The sequence below is a fragment of the Coturnix japonica genome, chromosome 11, assembly GCF_001577835.2.
Source record: "Coturnix japonica isolate 7356 chromosome 11, Coturnix japonica 2.1, whole genome shotgun sequence".
Lineage (NCBI taxonomy): Eukaryota > Metazoa > Chordata > Aves > Galliformes > Phasianidae > Coturnix > Coturnix japonica.
This window is the reverse complement of record NC_029526.1, coordinates 14,375,112-14,400,586: the sequence shown is the minus strand read 5'-3', so window position 1 is coordinate 14,400,586 and position 25,475 is coordinate 14,375,112. Positions and strand designations below refer to the sequence as shown.

Below are 25,475 nucleotides of genomic sequence, written 5' to 3'. Positions count from 1 at the left end.
TTCCCCAAGCACAAAGCTGGGTTGCAGATCCTCACTTCAGAGCATCAAGCCATTAAAATTCTTGACAGCAACACACATTCCTGGCTTGCCAATGGCCCACTTTCCCGTAGCCTATTTTTGCTTAGAAAAACTTCTGAAAAGCCTGAATATTAAACCTTTCTTCAAGCTATAATGATCACGGAGATTAGCTCTGATCAGCAGTTTTAGGCCATATGTAAATTTGATATCCCTAGGCATTGTAGCAAACCATGAAATACCCTTCTTTTTCCCTTTGGCTAGCAGTAATAAGGAGACTCCTGTACAGCCCTACATTAATACTGGTCCACACCACCTACTTAGCATTCAACAGGTCTTAACTCCTAGCGCATGTCAGGGATTAGCCCATAGCTAAGGTATACCAGATTTGCAAGAGAAAACAGTTTAATCACTAAGAGCAGCTACGAACAAAAACCCACATCATCCTGGTTCTTTTAATTCACTTCTTTTAGATCTTTTCCAGGTCTTTGGCCACTGCAGTCCACATAAATCTATTACAGACACATTTAGGGAAATGGCAAATTACAGAAGTGAGGAATGATCTTTCCTCCACTATAACACACACAAGTTAAAACCCTTAAAGCAGCCTGAGGTATACCAGTCACGACAAAGTATAACAACATACAAAAGTGTATTTAATTAAGCCATGATAGGAATGGCTGAACCGTTTCTTTATTACAGTCTATGCTTAGCACAGACCCTCTCTCTCTAGAAAATGTCTGAAAAAATGATCACTGTTTTTAATCAGAAAATTTTTTCCTGATTCAGTTAAAGTTATCAATATTCAGCAAACCACACAAAGTTCTCTTGACAGTTTTCCACTCTACAGTGCATGGCTGGAGGTGGCACAGTCAGCAGCACTGAATCCTTTCATGCAGGGACTTCTCCAAGAGAGGAGGCACACACTGCTAATACTGTAACTGACATTTGAATCTATGTAGAGACCGAGGAAGGCATTCTGAATTTTTCTGCCCTTTCACTACACTTACCTGTTCCTTTGTAGTGGAAGTGACAGTGAAATTATAAGCTAGAAACTAGGAAGGGTGGAAAACTAAAAGCTTTGTTTGCTTCCAGAAGGATGCTACTGTTAAAGAGGGGGGAAAAAACCCACCCAAATACCTTAAAACTTGATTCAACAGCAATGGAGCCTGAAGCTGATAATTTTTACCTTCAGTTCCTGAATACAGCTGTAGTAATGAGAAAATAAGAGCCCAAAGGATGGATAAACTACATTATCTTAACTAGCAAACCTTCAAAAAACGAAATTGAAAAGGAAAAGAAATACTATTAACATATTTTACCCTTGCTAAGAAGAAAGATATCCGTTTTTCAACTCTTTACTTATTTAGTAAGCCTGCAGCATTTTCCAAACCTGCTGAAAGTGTAACCTCCTAAAATTAAACTGCCAAATAAGCAAGATCACAAGCAGCCCAACAGGAACTTCTCTTTGTCTTATAATGATTTTGAGTGCTGTAGATTTTGTTAACAGAAACTATGATAGAGTTCGGCTTAGAACCAAGAAGGAAAGGCTGTTTAAATTAAAAACCAAGAGTTTGCAAAGTAATGTTTGCAAGCGTGTCCAAACAGCAATGTACGCAATTTCATGTTCCATTACACTGTCTGTTACAAAATGCTGATGTGACTCTATTACTTTTGTTTTCCATAGCCACAGTCTTTCTCTATTGCAGTCGAGCACTGAGTTCCTATACCAAATCCTGTCCCTAGATTTGGGGATCACTTATTTCATATGTAAGGGAAATAAAAAACACTGACACAACAAGAACAGTTTCACCCATTAAAACTTTCTTAACTCCATCAAACTTCACTTACACAACCAAAACTTGTTAAACTAACATTGCATATGTTGCTCCAACACAATGATTTGTAACACTAAAGTCATTTATTCACAGTTACACCATAGACGCATCCTACCTCAGTACATCACACCTTTGATGTAATTCAACTCTGTCTTTCAGAGTCATCCTTCATTTTTGTTGCATTACATGAGTACTCAAAATCTGACCAGAAGTTACAGTAATTTGGAGGTATTCAATCAACAACAGTACCAACAGCCCTCACAAAATCATTCATCTGATAACTTTAGGTTTTGCCAGATGTTTTCATCTAGATTTTTCTTGAATTGCTTTTACATAGTTGCTGCTACTACTGCTCCTGAGTGTAATGGAGATCCTGGCTACCAAAAATTCTGATCCCATTTTACTCCTTGGTTTAAAGACACAAACCTCTGTCTCTTTGTGGAAGAACCCTAAGCAGGTATAATTCAAACTGAACAGCGCATTGTTTGCCAGTCTTGGGCTCAGCCTGGCTTCATTCCAGAGCTCTCAAGAACAATCCAATCCTGCAAATGTTTACAATTCCTCTAAAGCGTAGCACTTATACAGCCTGTGGGAGTAAGAACCTAATCCTGCATAGAGAAGAGAACCATATATTGTTTAATAGTCTTATTTGCTATTATATGCTACTGCATAGGTTTTATTTTAATATCATGCAACCGCTGTGATTGCACTTTTATAATTGGTGCTTTACCCCAAAGGAGAACTTTTTGAAGAGTAAAAGTGCTACCTAGGTGCTGAATCAGAGGATTTACTGCAAGAGCTTTTGGTAGAAATACTTAGTTATGAAGTTTCCCAGCAAAGGTTTTGCAGATGCTAAACAATTGAAACTACAAGATCAATGACATTAATTAACGATTCATGCAACATAATAGGAAATAAAAAAATGTAGTGAATTGAATTTCAAAACAAAAGTCCTGGGCAGAATCCAACTCAGACACTGATGCCATATATATATATAGATAGATATATCAAGTATAACCTACTCCTGGCTTGGAAGCAAACACTTCTGTTTGGAAGGTATGTGCAAAGCCATCCAACAGAAAGATAAGTCAGAATGCTATAGCAGTAATTATGTACCACATCTAAGTAATTTACTAGAACGGGGTACACACTCAGCTAATAAAGTCATATTTTTGACCAGTATTAGGGAATCGATCAACGATTTCAGAGCAAGATCCTAACAGGGGCAATCAACTAAATACTGAACACTTAGAATACTTCAAGAAGGAGCAGGTAACATTGTCACAGATAGTGCAGTTGAAGCCTACACTGACTACTCTATGGTTCTTATTTTTCTTACATAGTGATCTGATTTGAAGTGTTACAGAGACACAATAACAGTAAGCATCAAAACAAACGTTCTTTGCAGGCAAACAAGAAAACTTATTGGACCTATTATGATAATAAAATACTTGCTTTGTTGCAATTCTGTTGCAACTGAAACATTTTGAAAGATTAGGTCAATTCCTCCAGAATTTTTATATGGAGAGAATAAGAAAAACAATTCAGAGTGTTAAAAGTCAACTATGTGAAATTGTTCCACTATGACATTTTCTTATCAACTGCTTTGAGATGGCTTCAAAGTTGAATTAATTTAGATTCATTGCAGAAATTCTCTTCGAGGAGAACTTGAATACTTTCACTTTTTCAGTAGTTGAAAAACAGAGACAAATTTCAAACTCCTCAAAGATTCTTTCAAACACACCATCGTCTGTTATCTCACACTCATTCTTAAGTAGAAAATAGACAAAAGAATGTATACATTGGCTTCAAACATGTCACTTCTGGCAACTGTTTGGATTACATACACACTTGATGTTCTGTAGTTGCTAAAAATGAAAGTTACAAATGTGGGGTTGGGTTTATTTTGTTTTGGAAGGGTAAGGGTTCCTTCACATGCAACAGCAAAACTACACTATCAATATTTCTTTGAATAACTTGTACTATGCAATCAACTACTTATTATGACTTCTATGTTCTCTTACTGCCCAGTCATTATTTCTAAGGATATTTTTCGTATCTCGCATTCAGCTGTACCAGTGTTCAATTGCTCTTTGACATCTTGGGACCAAATAGAGCAATTTAAACCCCAAGAGACGTGTGGAATACAGGGCAAAACATGAAGAAAAAAAAAAAAAATTAGCTTACAGTGTAAAAACAGGGTTTTCTCTCTCTCTCTCTTAAAGACCTGATCCAATGGTATCTTTGAAATAACATTGGGGAAAATAAACTGTTTAACCTATAAGGCAAAAAATAATCCTGCCATCCCACAATTGCATGTTTTCTATTCAGCTATGCATGTCTTTCACAATAAAAATAGTGTTGATTTCTCTATTGGCTGACCCTGGCATTGTGCACTGAGGCAGTCAAACCCTGCCTGCACTGACAATTTACAGGGCTTTTTCCACTCAGCACTTGGAACAGTGGCCACACCATAGCATTACTGTCAAAGGAAATGATGCCCCATTGTTATAAAACCTGGTAACACAATTCCAAGATTTACATCCAGCTGAGAGAGAGGACAAAAAAGCAGGGATAGTGCTTCAGCTGCTGCACCTACTGCCATCGGTCGCCAAATCATATAATAAATATATGGCACAGGATTGCAAGCTGCAAAGATTTAACACCTTTTTCCACACACTTGAAAGGGTTTGAATGAAACACAGCTGTGTGGACACTGACAACCACTGCCTAAAAGCACAGCCTGCCTTATAGCCTGCAGGGCTGCTGGCCTGCAGATAGGCAATGGGAAGCAGTGACTCTGAATCAACACAAACCAACTTTCTATAACACTAATGAAGCCTCATCAAGAGGGCTGTAGCATCCTTCTCTCCAATATTTCAATGAATTGATTTTATGAGTAAGGTCATCTCATGTGTCTAAGCTACTCAAACCTTTTAAGCTCATCCTTCTCTGCTTAAGTAAGGGTACATAAGCAGATGAAAAACCACACTGGAAACTTAATTAACACATGAATATTCATCTGCAAAGAACTACAGATTGTACTACACAGTCACAATGAGACACAGTTTTTCAGGTAACCCAAAAGGATCTCAGCCCTTAGGAAATAAAGGATTGTGGATTGCTTTTTGTTCAATTAGGAAACATTCTTATTTTTATTTAATTAATCTGGGCTATAATATAAAACATGCCCAAAGAGCTAACTATTTTTGTTCTCATTTTTCTATTTCTTGCAGTACACTACTTTGAATGCTCTATGTGAAGCTTCCAGGATGAAGAGACCCCAATGTATTCATAACCTTCAGCATCAGGCATGAATGCTGATCTGGCTCAAGACTCATTATTGATATACTACTGCAAGCAGCAGACAGAAGGAGAAAAAGCTCCTTTTAGCAGGAAGGACAACAAGCAAACTAAACAGTTCACTAAAGAGTTAGAAGAAATCCAATTGAACTCTGTCTGGTGCTGAAGAATCATTGAATGACCTGGGTTGGAAGGTACCTCAAGGATCATGTAGTTCCAACCCCCCTGCCTGGCAGGGCCACCAAACATACACATTTACTAGATTAGGTTGCCCAGGGCCCTGTCCAACCTGGTCTTGAACACCTCCAGGGCTGGGGCATCCACAACCTCCCTGGGCAGCCTGTTCCAGGGCCTAACCACTCTCCTAGTGAAGAACTTCCCCTTAACATCCAACCTAAATCTTCCCTCTTTCAACTTAAAACCATTTCCCCGTGTCTTGAAGAAGAAGAGGAGTGGCTCCCTATTTCTTGTCCTTGCAAATGGGCCAGCCAGAGGATCAAACTAGTATAATAAATAATAAGCATAAAATGAGATACATGCTGCCCCCAGAGTTAACAGACCATGCCCACCCAGTTGGGAACAAGACAGGACTTGGTAAGCAATTATATATTTAGCTTCCAATACGATGAGCCTCCTATCATTAATATTCACACCAAATGCATTAAATTACTTTCTAGTACTCAAATATGTCAATATTTCTGTGGAATTACTTTGCATGACACAACACACAGCAGGGAAGCTGTTTGGTTTCTTTTAGCAGCATACTCCAAAGTGTTGATTGTAATTCCTGACACTAAAAAGAAATATCAAAAGTAGTATTCATATTTGATTTTCCTTTTTATACACTGGAAGCACAAAGCCATTTTTGGTGATTATCTTCAATTTATTTTTCCCCACTGTTTTAAGATCATCACTGATGTCAGCAGTACTTCAAGTACACGCTTTACTTAGAAGTATGATAGCATCTATCAAAATGTACATCTGTATTTGATTCTGATTATGGCCATGAATTCAATCTTCGTTAAAGCCACTTTTAAAGTACTTTCCCCTGCATACCGTGCTGTACAAACAGTTTTATTTGGTGAAATAATTTCACGCTATGTTTTCATTCCTCCAACTCAGCCACAGATTTTCTTTGTGGAACTTTGGAAATCATCCTGACATACTTTGATTAAAATTGAGCAAAGCACAAATAATAAGCACAATACTTTTATATAACCTGCATTCCTCTTCAGTCTCACACCATCAAGCAATACTTAGTTCCTGTGCTAAAAAGGTGTGGATATTGACACCATATTTCTTTAATGCTGTTTGGGTTTTGATATCCTGCACTGACTCCCAATTAACCTCCTAGGAAGACCATCTTTCTTTTCAAAACATGTGCACTATATGAAATAACCACACAAGGACACATATGGTAACTTTTGTGACAAAAAGGAAAGACTGAAGTATGGAGAAGTACCATCTTAACATTGATGCAGACAGAATCAGAGGGCACTGGGAAGCTTCAGATGTTACTTTTACCTTGGATAAAAAGGTACTTATGCTTTACTAGTCTCTTCTGATGGCTCTTTGTGAAAGCTCTTAAAAGCACCCCTGTAGCTTCTCCCATATTATTGGAATTATAGGTCTCAAGAAAGAAGTAGTTCTGGGGAGTTCACCAGATTCAATGCAATATTAGTCATTTTAAAACTTTAGTGACCTTAACTCACAGATCGGAAAGCAATTCAAGGAATGAAAAAAACACAGTCCAGAAAACTCTAGCATAATAATAGAAATGTATCAAGGATGGCAACTGGTGCATATGACATCAAGATGTCTTACCTATCTTTGCCATTTTACCAGGCCAGCCTCGCCAGGCATCTTTTGATTATAATCTATCATATCCAACCTCATTTATATTCATTTACATACTAAACTTCTTGCTATTAGAAGAAGTATTAAAAAAAAATAAACCTGTCAGGTTACTCCCAATAAACAGCTGCCAACTTCAGAAGTAGTTTTCATTATTTATCTGAACCACAGCCACACACATTTACAAAACACATAGCTATCAATAATATTTATTCAGTGCATCAGTCCTTACCCCATACTTTAACAATCTAAACAATTCATGATACTGAGCTTTCCTCTAGGCTAGTTCCATTCTTCATTCCTCCTGTTTGCTTCTAAGGTCTTTAGAAGTCCCTATATTTACAGCAATTATTTCTAGACATCTATCAGTCCTGGTCTGCAACACAGTGTGTTCAGGCTATCGTGTATCACAGAAAGCAAGTGGGTCTTTTTGTTTGTCTGTTTTTGTCATGCAATTCCTGAGCAGTGGTGTTTTCCCCCCAGTTAAGCTTTTACTCTACTGGGCTTGCAGCACGTTGTTATAAGTAACATAGCATCAAATATGTTTAAAATCATTTCTGCTAAATGCTTACAGCAATTCAATTGAGTGCCACATTCATTTAACCAGCCTTCACTTTCCAGTCTTTAGTGAAACATATCTAAACATTTTCACCTGCTTGTGTAATCAATAAAGTGAGTCACACGTGAACTTGCTGAGGTAAGTCTGCAGTAGGGCACAGACCCTACACCCAAGAAATGGCAGATTGATACACCAGAGATCAATAGGAAATAAACTGGGTCATAATTTCTCACCTTTTTGTTTTCTAAGTTATCAGTACAGTTAATACAAAGCCCATTACAGACAATAAAAAAAAAGCCATAGGTGTCACTGAATCAGGCTCAGCTACTATTCCACCATTATAATAATATATGTTGAACTCAATCACAAGACATGAGAGACTTCAGTACTCAACAAGAAAAAAAAAAATAGGATAAAAAAGCTTATTTTTCAATTGCTTTTGTTTTTAAATATATAGCCACCAACTCTGAAGTTTATCAGATAAAAATCTTGCATTCAGTCACAGATAGGGAGACATGTAGTGCACAATTCCACTTCCTGTAGAATGTAGAGTAACAATTTCCCATTAATGTCTGTGAATTGACATGGATTTCCTTCCACCAAGTTCAAGATTATATTGTAGTGTGATTATAAAACTAGTGCTTACAAATGCAACAGTTATCTCTGGAGTGGAACACAGCAGCTGCTTAAAAACTGACAAAACTGCACAACAGCTGAGGACAAAGCAGAAGAGAACTAATTCAGCCTGCATCTGCAGGAAGAGTTTAGCTAGGATGGTCATTTGTGCTCAAATTGACACCTGGAACAATATCTTATTTGATGATGAAATCCAGTAAAAGTCAGTTTAACCAGAACATTATCAGAACATTTTCATTACTGACTTCAATTATTAAAGTGCACTTTGTTGCAAGCATTCTATCAAACACCAAAGTATGTAACTGTGGAATCCTCACTACAATACTAACATTTCATGATGCTATTTCCATTTATACCTGTTGTTTATATAATTTGAGGCAAGATAGATAATTATAACTGGTCCTGCTTATATCTAACCCACCCTAAACTGCAAATTCTACACGCAATTTGATTTGAATCAATCACACCCAAGAGGTTGTTTTCATTGATTCCAATCTAAACCATGGCTGTCATGTTAATTTTGCTTTTTTTTTTTTTTTTTTTTTTTTTTGCTGGAGGGACTTGAAAAAAACCACACATTACCTATTGTCCAAAATGGGTTGCTCTCACCTTCTTAATCAGGAAATGAATTTACTATGTCATAAAACCAGCAAGGAAGATCACATGACATGGAAATAATGCATTTAGCAACACAGAATTTCTCAAGGCTTATTTACACAAAACAGCGTGGACTTACCTGTAGGGGAGCCCTCCATGACGTGACCAACATAGGGTCCTTCTTTGAACATGGGCCTGTTATCATTTTGATCAATAACTGAAATATCCAGGCGGACTGGGCCATCGATGACTTTCCCACTTAAATCTGTTACCTCAACTTCCAGCTGTATAAACAAAAAGAGAGAGAATAAAATTGTTAGTTCCTTATCACATTGAATGGCAAGAGAAAAATAGTTCCTATCAGTGGTGTGGTTACCAGGTATAGAACTTGCAGACCATTATTTTAGACTGGGCTCAGAGCAGATTTAAAAATCTAAGTGGAAGATAAATGTACATTCACACCAAGACACCCTTTAATATCTTGAAAATAGCTTATTCTCTGAAGATGTGTATCAATTCACTCACAATGGAAAACACACAAGTTACTAAAACTTAGTCATCAGGGTGAACCATACTAAAACTGCTCACACCTGATAACAGAAAAGGCCAATTTCAATTGCAGCAGCACTGTGTATTTGCAATTCTCTCCTTACCATGACACCAGTAAAAACAGTAATAAACATATCAGAAATAGCTGTCATCTTCACCTACTCTACCCAACCCTCGATTCAACTCTTTAAATAGAGTTAAGCCAGCCAGAAAGTGAACCGCAGCACAGATGTTAAAACCACCCTTTTCCAGTCTTTTCCCAAGACAGTAGTAGCAGCAGGGGCTGGAAGTCTCTGAACATTTTTTATTCTATTAATTAATTCTTCATTGCCATGTCTTACACCTGTAAGTTATTTATAAGTTAGTGATAAATTGTGCTAGGAAAGAATTAGGTCAAAACCCTAATTCCTTATTAAAATAGGTGGTTATTATATCACATGCCATATGTATTATACTTATAATGACATCCCACATTCATAGTTATATTTGTGGGGCATGACAATATTGTAAATAGTATCAGAGTCCATTTTATCATCTACTCACTTTGCTCATTCTCACTTATCTAGAAATTATTCTTTTTTCCCCCTTCAGGATTTTCTCAATTGTTTTTTTGTTGGGATTTTTTTTTGGCTGCATATAGAGCTTAACAGCTTTAAAGCTGAGATGTCCTCTGAAATGAAAACAACTGATCCACATGGCATTAGCACAGCTCAGGCTTTGCATGGCACACACCCATTCACTTTCCTGGGTTTGTTTAACACTGGACAAGGAAGTCTATGTAAGAACCTTGGGATTGCATACAACATGATGGGGATTAGGAAGGAAAATGCAGCATTATTGACCTACATTAAATCTAGATAAAGTTTCAGATACAGTTAGGAACTGCTGACAAAATGATTTATCTTAGTTCTGATGAGTCAACATTTACTATGTTAATTGCTCTGAGGAATGAAAGAATAGAAAGATTTTTCTGTGGAATTTGAGCAAATTCACTTCCTAATTCAAAATAAGATGCTCTTAAACTCCCTCAAAAATAAGTAGCTATACTGCTCACCAGAAAGAACAAAGCCACATCTAAATTTATAGCAGCTATCTGCATTCACAGAAACTGCTAGTGATCTAAAGCAAAGGCTGATCTAACATTCCTTGGTCTGTCTTCCATAGGTTAAAGAAGAGAATAGGAGATCTTCACTAATAACCAAAATGGATCTACATTGCAATAGCAAACTCTACTGAGTCCCACTAGCCAAAAAGATTCTGATAACAGGTCTGTGGAAACTGTTACACAATCTGCTTCATTTTGTTAATACGACAGATTTTATTAGTTGCTGTACAATAACTCATAGAACCTAAGCATTATGTAAAAAGAGCTAAAAGCCCAAAGCACCCAATTAGGACCATCTGTCTTCACCTGCCTGCTACACAGGAGAGGCTTGTCTAGATCTTGCCTCCACCCTCCAACCTTCTCCCCAAACCCAACATCAGAACCAAGTCAAAGAAAAGCAGAAAATACACCTTAACACAAAATCCAAACACATGCAGAGGAAAGACACGCTTAAGATACCATTGGCAAACAGATTATTTTAAACAGGTTGTAAATAAAACCATACGGAAAATTATATCTAACTATCAGAAGAATGATACACCAGTCTGTCAGTAAAAAAGAAAAGCCCATCTAGCTTTAATTTAAAACTTGACTGATATACCAGAGCTACTGCACTCTTTTGATGGCATTCAGAACATATCTAACCTCCTACCTGATTCCAACAATATAAGGAGAAATGGTAAGCAAAGATTTGGGCAAACTGACCAAAACAACCAAACAGATATACTTCCTATTAAGTAATATTGACTGTACTCCTCATGTCTCAACTTCAGTTATGGAATTACTTTCATGAAGATGAAGTTACATCCATGCACATCTAGCAGCCATATTTCTAGGAACATCAGCACTCTCTGGTAACATACAGGAGGCTTGCCTCCTTCCTTGCACTCAGCAATAAAATTACAAGCAAAGATAACCAGCACCATCCTTACCATTACTTCAAGCATTTCCCAAGGTTTCTCCTCACAGAATGGCTGCTTCCCTTCATTTATTGCTTTTGGTGAAGCAATGCTGGATAGCCTTCCTCTGCATATAAATGCCTGCTTTCCTTCTGCAGCCAGCCAGCCAATGGCCCCCAGCAAATTACACCGTGAATCTAAAGCTTTTCATAACTAAGCCTGGAATAACTTTTACTGCTTGATTAGCTTCAAAGTCTAATACAGGTGCTAGTTTACAGTGGTGAAAAAAAAGCAGCTTCTCAGAACAGCACCATCCACACCACAGGCTGGCCAGGCAGCCTTGTGAGGAGAGGCTGCACTGCTTCCCAATGAGAACTGAGCTTCTAGATGCTTCCAGAAAGCCCCGCAGCTGCTCTACAATCAGATGCAGGTGAGTGTGTTTTAAAGCAAAGGGGGCACAGTGTTCTCAGGTGTTTTAAATTCACCTCAGCCAATCAGTTTTTGTGCCCTCACCCCCCAAAGCTGCTGGAGAGGGGAACTGATTAAGTGCAGCTGGGTGAGGTACAGAATAGGTAGGAAAAGAAGGGGGTTTTTTAAATGCTAAAAAGTTGTTTTAAAGATTGGCTGTGGTTATATTATAAAACTCAGAGAGGCAATAATTCAGGCACAGAAATAAATAGCAATTAAATTTCCTGCTTTTAAGGATATGAATAAAATATTAGCTGATTATTACATGGTATAAAGGAGAGAGAGAAAAAAAAAATTAAAAACAAAACGATGCTTCTAATAGGTACAAATAATTGTATCTCAAGCTGCTCCAGGGCAGGGTATTGATTTCCTCCAAAAGGTTGTATGGGTGTTGCCAAAAAAAGCATAGTATAGAATTTGGTCTCTTATTCAGAATTAGATCCTAGGTGCAAAGGGATTAATTAGCCAGTCCCAGCATAAACAGCCTGCCGTACTGCACAAAAACGCTTAAGTTCCTCACACAAAGAGCACAGATTTCATCTCATAACTTTCATGCTTATCTCAACATGACTCTCTATGTAAAGTCTTTGAAGGATTCCAGGACTGCAGATTTCACAAGGAAAACTAATTAAAACAGCAACCGAGCTGCTTACATTTTCGTGTGTAAACAGCATTAAGTTGAGCAATGTATAGACTGCAACCACATGCAGCCTAAACACAGTGAAAGCAACATTGTAGGAATTTACAGTGGGAAAAGATTCCCACTGACATAATTTCTGTCTTTCTACTCCTTTTTCTTCTTAAACCTCAGTTAACTAATGAAGATTAAAGACTGAACGCGTTACACCAAAGAAGTCTTTCACAACAGCTGCAGAAATGTTTCCAAGTATGCAACATGAGATTGGTTAGCATCATTATTCAATTCTACTCATCAAACCTGAAAAAGTGAAGCCCAAGTGGAGAATGCAAAACAAACTCTGTAAATAAGCTGTTTCTTACGAAGCATAACATCTCCCAGTATAGTTGGAATAATACAAGTGTATAGCTGTAAATACAAAGTAAATAGCCAGAGGGTATCTAAGAAAAGACCAGAGCTGAGGCTTTCAGTTGAGATGGAGGCTCACAACAAGAGACCCACAAAGGAACAATCTCCAGGAAGAGGAGCAGCTTTAGTGGTGGTCAGCCCTTAATTGGGATCTAGGAGAGGTCGAGCCAAGCTCCACCTCTTCCAGGAGCACAGCTGAATTACCTTCACCTGTGCTCCTGCAGCTGACTCGTCACTTGCCTCAGGTGGTTAATCAGAGATTCAGGCTGTGATCAACAGTTTTCCATACTCTCCCAAACTGCCTCTAAGTAGTATTCCCCTAGATCACATCATAACCTTTGCAGAGGTTTCTCGCTCTTGTTTTAAAGGTAGTGCTCTTAATATTTTTAATCCTCATAAAGAGCCTGAAAGTTCTGTGTCGTACTATTCTGGTTTGCAAAGTGAAATACAGCAATTTCAAGCAATGAAACAGGTATTGAATTGCCCAGACTCTATTCTACACCAGCAGTACCAGCACCTCTCTTCTAGTACCAGCAAACCTCTTGATTTGCAGTTCACAGAATGTGCCTAGAAAATGTCATCACTGAAATATGTTCGCTGATGCAAAAATGATGATGAAACACTATACAGTTTAGATTTTATATATATATAGTAAATTCCTTCTGAGAAGTAAACTAAGCAATTAAGAATTCATCATCTAATTGAACGTATTTACTGTAATGCTCTCTGTGTCACAGTACTTTTTTTCCCCACAGCTGTGTCTCTCTGCATTGTAATATTGCTAGAAAGGTGCTATTTTCTTGTAGAATTTTAGTCCTGATTTTTTTCTCTGCTGTCAGCATGGAAAGGACCCTTTCCTGTGAACAAGATCACAGAATGCGAAAAGAAAAAACAAAGCTGAAAAAAAAAAAGAAAAAATAACCACAAAGAGAAAATGATGGCATAAATCTCAGAGAAAATAAGATAATAATACTCTGCGTATGAAGTCATAGAAAGCTTACACCAAAATGAACACTGCCTTTACTTCAGGACAGCATTAAATCCAGTATCACATCTGTTTGGTTTTTTTTGTAACGTTTCAGCTCATTGAAAATTAAAAGGAAAAATGAAATTGATAACTTTGCCTGATGTTTTAACAACACATTCCTGAGAATTTTTAAGGACTGGAGGCAAATCTGCTCACTGAGCAGTGAATGATGTTTTCCATTACTTGTGTAGTAGTTTGAAGTAAATAAGATTTCATATTTTTAATATTTAAATATTTGTAAGAGGTATTTCTTCATGCATGCCAGCTCTCTTCTTATGCTGATGGCATACTTAGTTTTATGTATAACATCAAGCAATAGTAAGTCCATCTCTCATAAAATCCAGTTGCTGTGGTGAATGTCACTATGTAGGGGCACTACACTTCTAACAGTCAGATTGCACAGGAGAAGGCTGGCTTTAAGTGGTTAGTTTTGCAAAAGTGACAGCAAACAAAGGAACTGGGAGTAGAGAAGAATGTGATATTATCACAAGTCTCTCCGCTTTTTTTTTTTGCAGGAAACCCTGAGCACACCAAGCAGTGCAGCAGACTGAGATGCCAGAGCTTGCTCATGACTCTGGTAAACCCTGCTGCAACTGGGGACCAGTAAAATACAGTCACTATAAGAACTTCCAAAAAGTCTCAGAATTGCCATTGCCATTTCACAGGTGGAAATAAATGAGATATGAAGTGTTTAAACTGATTGCAAGTATCCTGGTTCATTATGATAAAACTGATGGGACCAACTGATGCTATACAGCAGAGCATTTCAAAAGAAAATCAAAGAAATGAGATAGGAAAAGATGGGAAAGATGAAATGACTTCACGAAAGCCACACACCAGATAAAATTTGAATCAAGCTTGAGTCCAGGTTTTTTGATCTCCAAACACAAGACTGATAGCTGGATTCTATCTCTTGCTGAGCAAGTGATGTAAAATTAGATTTACAAAGGTTATTAAGCTACCAACAGGTATCTTAATAAAGCTTAATAAAGCTTTCAAAGTGCCTTACAAGACTGGGTAATATATCCTATTAACATCAAAACACCTTTAAAAGAGCTTTGAAAACCTGATTGTCTTGTTAGGGCCTCATTTTTCCCCCATTAAGCACTTTTCTGCAGCTGCACACAAAACAACCGAAAATAATTTTCTATGTATGTCCTTGCATAACAATGCTGCAAATTGATAAGGGTTCCTCGTATAGTTACCAGCACAGAATTCAAATGACTTCTGAAACATTTTTTTTTTTGTTATATATTGTACAAGTTATGAAACTAGAATGTCCACTTCAAAAATAACCTCGGTGAATGAATGAGAAGGACATCCCTCAAATCTGTAGAGCAATACAGCACGTCAAATGAAAGCCTGTGTACTTCACACAAAGCAGAAGTATTATGGATGATCATATAAAACTAATTAAAATCTTCCCATATCACAAGAGAACACATGTTGAGCCCCTCAAAAAGAGGAGGGTGGGAAGAGGGAGAGAGAGAGAGAAAGATATCAGGATTCACCAAAGCAATTGAGTCTAATCACCACAAAAATATTGAATTTAAAAAAAATCAAAAAGAGAGGAAGTAGGACTGAAATAAAGGATTAAAGCATAAGCTCTGCCAGAATTTTTAGGCTCTATGCTGCACCACAAAAACAACAGAGACATGTATGTAAGAAAAGATGAAAAACGGATGGCTTTGTACTTTTAAATAGCTCCTAGCAATATTCAAGCTCTGCTCGCTGTCCTTAATGCTTGAAAATCACTCTAAACAGCATGTAGGAAGTGGCAAAAAAGGAGCAAATTTCATCTCTCAGACTCCAGAAGCAACAGGGTCAGAGAGAGATCATAACTAATCAGACCAACAAAAATCCAACCTCTGAAATGCAGCAGTGTCAGGAATACTAACTTATTTAGGCATACCAAGTAAAGGCCAGTATAAATGTCAGCTATAAATCACACATGCATTTTACCCTGTTATTACTGCTAAACATATCTATTCCTACAAATGAGTAGGAGAAGGTCTTAGAAGTTAAGGATCACTCAACTTATACCCACCTCATATGTACAGAACTAAGATTCTCTAGTTGAAAGCAACAAACAGGGAGTTGCAAGAGCACTTGTGCGGGTTAGACGGGAGGGCATGTAGCAAGCTGCTGCCCAACTTGCTGGCTCTGCCAAGACATCTCATCTCTTCACACCCTCAGATCTGAAGTGATGAGATGCAGCCAGGAGTCCTTCACAGCCCTGCCTAGAGATGGAATAAGCACGCTTTTACATCACAAAGGCTGGGTATTGTCTGATGGGCTAAATATCCCAGACAAGTACTCACAGTTAGCACTCTGCTTTCATTTCCCTCCTGTATTCTCTGCCTGGACCTACTTGTTATGAGCACTGAAGTTAACAACGCAATGCTTATCTTTTCCTGTTATTCTGAACTAAATGAGTTTTTGCTGATTTTGTCTAAAGTCAGCATGCTAGGTTGTTGGTTTTTGTTTGTTTGTTTTCTGATAGGATGTCTACAGCAGATACTTTTATAATTCAGACAGCTGATCTTTCTGGTTGCATCTAAATGGATTAGGACATCCCATATGACAAATGCTTAGCAGCTTCTCCGTTTCAGTAAAGCAGTGTAGTTGTTGCTTCTACTTTGCCAAAAATGGCAAGCTATGTATCACATGTAAAGAAGAAAGGAAATATCTGAACACTTTCCACATGTTATTTTAGTGAAGTTGCAGGTATGTATATGATGAAAGATATGCCAAGGGCAGCCCGAACTGAAATAAATGTTGCTCCTAATTACCTGTTTTCTCTCTCTAAACATAATTTAACTTAACATCTTGGGCCATCCTTCTACATTAAATGTCAATAAAGAAAGACTTAGTCAATGGACCTAGAATCAGCTAAATTAACATAGTAATGGCCTCTTTGAGTGATCAAACAGTTGTAGTCTAGCTTCCAAATGATCAACAAGAGTCTGTAGTTAATAACACAATCTGTTAAAACTGTATATATATATATACAATTTTTTTCACTGCTTTATGCAAATAAAAAAGATGTGTGTGTAGCAAGAGAACACTTGCATATAGGAAAGAAGGAAAGAAAAAGGAAAGAAAGAAAGAACGAATTCAGAAGTCAACATTTTTGCAACAAAAATGAAGTCTTGGTGTACAGTGGGTCACAAAAACAATTAAATGTCATTTGCACCAGACTGCAAATCCAAAAGGCCTTCCTGAAGGGTCGTGTAAGAATTTTTTTTTCCTATACCCACAAAATAAATGATCATAGAAGTCATAGGCTTCCAAAACTCATCACAGCAACCTGTTACAGTGAAATTTGTTTCTTCTATTGCAATGCTGTAACTGAAACAAGAAAAGTATCTTTGTAATCAGCGGTGATGCTCATTATCAGAATGCCAGGACAGAATTAAAGTCGCAGGAAAAACAGAATAATATCCTATTATGTACCAATAGCAATTAAATAAAGGCAACTTTAATTCAAACAAACAAGGTTACCTCAACAAGACTGGAAAATTGGATATAAAGTAGAAACAAATCTTCCAGACAGTGGAAATCGTGCATCATTTTGACCCATCCTCTACTGAGAAATCACTTTTGTTTTTCAAAACTTGAACTATGCAAGAACAGGAGCTCATTACAAAAACATAACAATGAATTAAGAATTATATACATACATATTTACAAATTACATCTTCACTTGTCTTTGCTAGACCATGAAGTGTTCTCCTTTGGTTTGGCAAGGTCACTTTTCATCAATATATTACTGGTTGAAATATAAAATAACTTCTTTTATTTAGAGGAATATATTTATAAATCCATCACTATTAAGTAAGATGCTAGTTCAATGCAAAACACATACAGAAAGTCAGTCCAATCAATACCAAGAGTCTGAATTTTGAGCTCCAATCAGTAGCAATCCATCAGCCTTAGAGAACCTATCAAAGAGAGTAGAAGTATTCCCTTTGCAGCTGGAGTGTCTTGAAGAACCAAAGGTTTGTCATTATGACACAAAATAAATTCTATAGCTTCAGGATAAACAATGTGTCTCAAACTCTATAGCAACTGTATAGCAAGCATATTTATAAGGAGTACAACATCTTAAATACAGAGCAAAAACCAGATCACTATAACATGATCATTTGCCATAAAAAAAATGTTGTTTGGTAAACACAGATAATGAAGACTAATGAAAAGAATGTGGGAAGAACTTATGTCACAGAGATGAGTTTATGTTTTGGAATAGCTCCATTCATAAGAAATGCAGACTCAGCCTGCAGTAAAAAAACTTAAAAGTATTTGGTCTATCTACAAAAGCAGTGAGATCCTCAAGATTCTCTCAAATGTAAAGTAGGCCAAGAAAGTATATTAGAGGCTCCGTGTTTGTAGCATTTTATGTCAAAGAAGGAAATGAAAACCAAAGGAAACATCTTTGCAAGGTGGTTGGTGCTCCAAGCCTGTCAGTGTTGAGAGACATTTAGATGATGCCCTTAATAAAATATTTTAACATTTGGTTAGCCCTGAGGTGGTCAAAGCACTTAGGCTCTTTGAACTCTGCAGGTCCCATCTAGTTGAACTATACTCGTAAAATCTCCAGAAGGCTGTTAATTTTTTTTAATGTAAAATATTTTATAATCATGGTTATAAATGGTGTCATGGTGCTTCACCCTCTATCAAATTCAGAACCAAGGCTGCATCGTGACAATTAGCTGGCACTGTATGCTTTTCTACAAATACCTTACAAACCATTAAACAGAGGCAGTTGAGAGAGAGATGAGTGGACTGAGTTTAGTCACCTGCCCTTATTTTACTATAAACACAGCTTAGCAAGAATTGCTCTTTATCAGAAGATAAATGGGCTTCACACTAAGTAATTCAAAGAAAGTGGGAACATTAACCACAGAAAACACACCAAAAAGAAATGTATTTTAAGTAATCAGACCTTCATTTATCTCACAAAAGGTCAAATAAATGTGTCTGTAGGTTGCCCCTTCAACAAGGAACCAATACAGTACACCGGCAACATTCTTCTGCAGAAAAAAAGCCCAGACATTCAGAGAAGGACATACTGCCTGTTTAGCAGAAGGCTGTGAAAAAAAGCACTTATAAAAATACATTCTACTAACCACAATATTTACAGCTCATCAAACCCTGACATGTTCTGGAATACGCTAGTGCCAAACTGTATCACTTCAGCTGAGTTTGACAGCAGGTAAATTGCACTCTGCAAGAGTTTAACTAAAATGAAGTTGCTCAACAAAACTATCTTGATCTAAATAGGATTTTCAATCTTAGAAAAATATTCTATTATTAATGAAGTAAAAGGAAAAGAAAAAACAACACCTGACATTATGTTTGTTCTTTTGCTTTATATTCTGGTATCACTATCAGAAGGTCATTCATAGTAAAATCAAATAAAACCATCAACACTGATTTTTTATTTTTTCTGTTTTTTTCATTGCTCTCTGACCTGCTTCATTTATAACTGCATTTATCACTTAAAATTATCCATCAAGAACTGTAATTGAACCCCTTTCAGCCCTCAGGTTTTGAATACAGCGCAGTCATGTGGCATTACTGGTACACTGTGACTTGACCTTCCTACTAAATATCTAAAAGACCAGAATGAATCATTTCCAGATCATCTCTTCCTGAAAGTACACAGTAATATGACTGCCCAATAGCATGGCTATCATTTTCATCCATAGCCATTCTTATTAATATCAAGTTTCTTAAACTCATCTAGAAAGCAGCTGCAAGAACAGCCAGTACCGTCATCACAGTAAACTCTATGTTTGCTACACAAATACATGTTTGATGTGCTGCTTTTCAAGATACACATTATACAGCAAGTTGGACTACTCAATATTTGTGTAATATTTAGTAAGTAATAGGTGTAGAAAGACAGTTTAACAGACAATCTAGGAAGATGGAAAAGAGCTCACTTTGAAATACACAGTGCAAAAAACCTATTTGCTCTTGCCAACAGATGTGAACAGTTTGCTTTTACAATAAATAAATAAATAAATAAAGAGGATTAAAGGTGATTTTGCTGCTGGAAATGTCATAAATCTGTTCGCTACCTTAAATTAAAGAAAAGAAAGAAACAAACAAAAAAGTGGAATTATACCAGATGAAAACAAGGGCTGCAAGCTCTTAACTATAATGCTATTATTTTGAGTCCTTTGTAACTTAATTACTTTTTCAATATTCTTTATGTTTAGTGTCTTATTGTTTTTAAGATGCTTATTCAACATAAACCCATTCTGTCCCACTTTGGTATTTTCTGGAAGACTGCAGACTATCTGTGCTTCTGTGATCTTGCCTTTGTATCTGCTGTAGCTTTGTAGCCTGATCACAAGTAAGATTAGTGAATAATACGACACTTGGTCAGCCTGCAGGTATGCAGCTCGGAAGGAACAGTGTTTTTTAAATCCTTCCCACAGAAAGAAACCTAATATCAGTGTTCAGAGTTATTTTTGTCACTGAGTAAACGTGGCTATTTTCCTTGTCATAATGAAACTTGTATAAGAGATCAAGAGGCCGACTAAAAGCCATATCGTAATTAAAGCATGACAGTGATATGGGAATTTTCCATTAGCCAAGGTGGTGAAAAATACAATAAATGAATAAATGTTTCTCTAATTTTCACTCATGTCATTCATTCTGTGATTTCCAACCAATTTTACATTCCCTTACCAGTGAAGTTCCTCCACACTGCTGTTCCCTCAAGTAAATTTTACTCCAAATCCATATACAGTTCTCCATATTATTTTGTAGACTTCTCATTCCTTTCACCAACAACCACAGAAGCTCATTTACGTTATGCAGAATATAATTAGTAGGTATCGTATTTATTTGACAGCTTTCTCATTTTCTCAGTTCTATGCAATTTGACAGAGACCGCTACAGATCTGTAACTAGTCTTTCCGAATGACTTTCACAAGGTTAGCTCACTTATTAATTGACCCTTGGTAATGGTAATTTAAGAAGCGTATTAATCTCATCTGTCAGTTCTAACACATACTAGATATATAAAATAATTTGTCTTTTGCAAGGAGTCTTGCAACAGAAATGAAGTGTCTAAATTTTTAATTAATGTGCATTTTCTTTCAACAAATGGCTTTTGGAGCAAAAGGACACTTCTTTTCAGTGGTTTTCTTTATTCTATCTTAGAGCTCCTTCATTTTCTTATGAAGAAAAGCACTATTTCACCAGTCAATAAAACTTATGATCTAGATAATCTTTGACAAAGGACACTGTTATTCTTAAAACAGATCCCTGAGACTTAAAAATACATGAACAAAGCACTCAATACTCCAACAGCAGTGTTATTTATTATTGCATGTGCTGATTAAAGGTTTCTTGCGTTCAAGGAGATTCAATTGACTAAGAATATTCTTTAAAAGGTTATTATTCAGAAACTGAAAAACTTCAATCAGTATCAGACGCTGGAAGTTGTAAGCTTTTTAAATTACACTTTCAAACACATCATATATTGAGCAGAGCTTTTGGTTTAGCTCTAAGAAAGGGCTATATAAAATAGGTAATCCAAAGTACCAGTAAGGGCGATGGGTAAGTTCTCCTTTATTTCCTTCATTAAGTAAATAATGGGAGCAGTTAATAGCAAGGAGAAGGGAGGGATGGAAAAAACACAGTAGTGCCATTAGCATGTGATCACCTGCACTGTGTTTTACATGGACAAAATGCAGCTCTTTGCATAACCACCCCAAAAGGGCATAAGATTGTACTGATGAATGGACACAGTTCTCATTAAGGTTATCACAGGTTTGAGGTGGAACAGAAATCCTATGGATTTCATTTAAAAGCATGAATCATAGAATTGCTCTGGTCAGAAAAGACCTTAAGACCTGTATGAAAGTACAAGGTGAAAGGTGAGGTATACTTCCACCCCCCCTCTGTTTCTCCTTTTGTGCTTAAAGAACGAGGAGGCTTTCTGAGGGAAAACCACACAAAGAAGAGACCCTCGCTGCTATGTTATACTTCATACAGACAGTACACTTCTACTGTTACCAAACAGCAGCAATGAAAGATTCTATCAGCTCTATGGGCTATAAAGCTCTTACTAGCATCAGAGAATTTACTATATTGACAACTGGCAAAATTCATCATGTAGGACAGGCTATAACAGCCAGTGTTGTCTACAACACACTCAGACAGGGTCTTCAGAAAGGAAGAAAAGCTGAAGATTGCTGGAGGTGGGGACTTGCCCTGGGTAGCTACATAAAGGACCTCTGGATAGAGGTGGAGAACGCAGAACTGTGGAAACCCACTTTCCCTGTGCTTTTTTTTCCTTAGAGCAGGGATGGGAAGCAGATGTAGCTGACACTGTATTAATTCCCTCCATGACTGTATGTATGACTTATTCCCCATTAATGAAGACTATCTGTTATTAGGATTAATTCAGCTTCAAAGCGGAGACCAAACTTCTACCAAACATGTTGACAAATGCTTCCATACTTAAACTCCCATTGGTTCCACATGAACTGAGATCAGAACAACGACCATTTGTATGTTTAGAAAATGAAGCAAATACATAAACACATTATAGAAGATATAAACAATAATACTATGATACTCAGTTTGCTTCAGCTTATCCCACTGGAATATAAACCATCAATAATTTTGATGATAACAATCTAGAGGCAGCTATATCAAAAGCATGGCTCAGTCTTTATAGAATTTTACAGGTATATGAGTATCTATTTCCTCACAGACATCATGCTGGATTTGGATGGCATGTGTTTCAAGCACTTAAAGAAATGCTAACCATTTTTTATTGGCTATATCATCACAATGTCTCCCCCGCTGCTACAGTCTACTGCATAAGCAGGTATTCAAGCAATTTTTAGGAAAAACAAATTACACAGCTGACAGACTACAGTGTCTCCTTCAGAATCATTAGTGTCAATCATCTGAGTACAAGTTTTAAGTGCTATTGAAATGCATGCTACTTAAACAAGGGATCATCATATGGAACAACTTCAATCTTAATACAACCATAAGCATATACAGCATCAGACACTGAGCTACTAACACAGCATCTGTATTTTTAACAACACAGTAAGAGCTTATTGCAAAAATAATGCCCATTTATTCACTTATAATTAACAGAAGCAACTCAGTGTCTTCATTTTTAACTTTGAAGTTAGTAAGCTGTGATTTTTTATGATGCCCACGGATTTCAGTGTACACAATCAGTGCTCCTTCAAGAAAGGGAGGACTTTGTATACAGATATAGAAGTCAGGAAAACAACACCAGACTGTCAAACTAGTAATAAAAGCATTTTACCTTACTGCCAGCAGTTCCTAAGATTCAGTGACATCAGCTGACCTGCACTGATTTTTGCCAGCTGAAAATTTGCATCTCATTTGAATATCTGAGTCTAAAATGCTTCTGAAGAACTTAGTGTCACAGAACTGGCTGCAGAGTGAGTGAGCTTTCCACTCTGTAGCAGCGTTTGATGGTAGGAGCATATAAACATCAGCAAAGATTAGACATGACCTCATCCATGTATTACACTTACAATCAACAACACTTCTGCTGCTGAAAGAGTTACTGACAGCTAAAGAACCCTGCCTGTTTCTCACCATTTCCAAAAGCAAGTGGATAAACTAACCAAGTCGTTAAACCAAATCCATTCTTACCACCACTTAACTTCTAAAGCCCTCGCACCTATCCAGTGTCCTCAACTAAGTTACTCCAGATCAGTGCTTGTAACAAAGAAATGGAAGCTGGACCTCCAGTGAAATCACTTTCATACATAGAAAGATTTCTGTGAGTAACTAAAAGCATACTTTGCTGTCTGATCCTTTTAGATAGATAGATAGATAGATAGATAGATAGATAGATAGATAGATAGATAGATAGATAGATAGATAGACAGATAGATATGATGCACCTATATGCCCAAACTACTTTCTTCACTTCATATTAAGGAGAGCAATGCAGAGAGATTGCAGAAACAGCAAACATATCCACACAGACTCCACAAACGGTTAATTTAATTAAACAATGTTTAGTACTAATTAATGTTTAATTATTGGTTTGGAGCTGTCAAAGAAAAATCTCTCCCTTGAAGAAAGGCTGCTTCTGTGACTCAGAAAGCAAGAACACCCTATTTGCTTCCTCGACCCCAGAACTGACATACTGCAGAGATACCATATTGGTTCTTTTATAACTGTGGGAAAACTTTTTATTTGGTTTTGAAAGCACAAGGGGACTGCATTGAGCATTACGGAAACCTTCAATAATAGGAAGGGAATCTATATCTGCAAACTCATACCTGTCTTCACTAAGGTAAATCATTATTCTCAATAGCATGATCCTAATGAAGAGTTCAATAGCAATTTTATCTTTCACTGAAATATGGAAGGCCATACATGTATGCCAGGGTTAAAATGAATAGGGCAGAAAATGGGATGAAGCTGTGAAAAGGCAGAGATGTGTAAAATGAAACGAATTAAACACACACACAAAAAGAACCATGACTGTGTAAGAAGCGAAGCCAGCTTTGTAAACTCACTTTTAAAATGTAAACTTCACTTCTTCCTTCATTAAACTGTCAGCACAGAATTTAAAACTGTAAAAGACAACATTTCTAAAGACTGCTGATTAAAATTCCGTGCTATTTTCACATTATTTCACCTTATTACAGTGTATTATTTCTATTAAGGGAATAACAAGAATAAATTGGGATACTTACTGGGATGAGCAGCACATAAACTAAACTACATGGTTTGAGACAGGCCCCATTTCAGTAAGCTCAAAATGTGAATTTAAGATACCTTTGTGACTATGAGGAAGACATCACAGTGATATTTCTGAAATTAAATCTCAATATCTCTGCCACGTTTTGCAATGATGTTTCAGAGCACGGCTGCGCTGCACTGCCTGGATGCTGTGCCATGACTTAAGCTGAGAAGAATGAACATTAAATTTTCTTATACTATCAACTAAGTCCTATGGATGGTTTTTCTTAGGTCTTGATTGGTCTTTACGTAAGGGTTTCATCAGCAGCACAGGAAATACTCAAGGCAAGTTAGCGAAAAGAGAACCACTCACAAAGCATGAGTCAATCGATGACTGAAAGAGCTAAGAGAACTTGAATTTAGCATCACTCTACCACATCTTCAGAAATCCAAAACTAGTGCTACCCTCTAAATCTAAGGATTACTTCATGAAAAACTGACTATGAGATTAGACACAAAGCCAGCAGTGACTAGACATCAGGAAGGACACAGCCTGAGGCATAGGATTGTGGAAACACAGGAACAAATGAAAATAAAGTGAACACAAGTACATGTGCATTGGACATACAAGGAAGTTTTCAATCAGAGCCCAACTTTACAGCAGGAACTTGAGTGTACAAAAATCATAGCAAGGATGGAGCTGGATCAGTCGCTATATAGGAGATCCCCTTCAGTTCATTTTCTAAGGCCTAAATCCTCCTGGTGTTCTCTGTACTTTTCCTTCCCACCATGCAGAGACATTTAAAAACACAGGGACAATGTAACGGGGACCATACTCCTTATTACTAAAAATGTGATGGT

The 25,475-nt window shown here is 37.0% G+C and overlaps 1 protein-coding gene across 5 annotated transcripts in view; it reads right to left on the bottom strand.

Moving 5' to 3' along the window:
* The window catches only part of CDH13 (cadherin 13), a 386,189-nt gene that overhangs the window by 148,100 nt on the left and 212,614 nt on the right, over positions 1-25,475 (bottom strand). For 3 of the 5 annotated variants that reach the window (XM_015874146.2, XM_015874147.2, XM_032447005.1), the window contains one exon: positions 8,942-9,086. In XM_015874146.2, the coding sequence (XP_015729632.1) occupies positions 8,942-9,086 (145 nt within the window). Of the gene's footprint in view, positions 1-8,941; positions 9,087-11,388; positions 11,554-15,942; positions 16,099-25,475 lie in introns of those variants that run through there. The other 2 variants (XM_015874148.2, XM_032447006.1) reach the window with 2 other exon arrangements.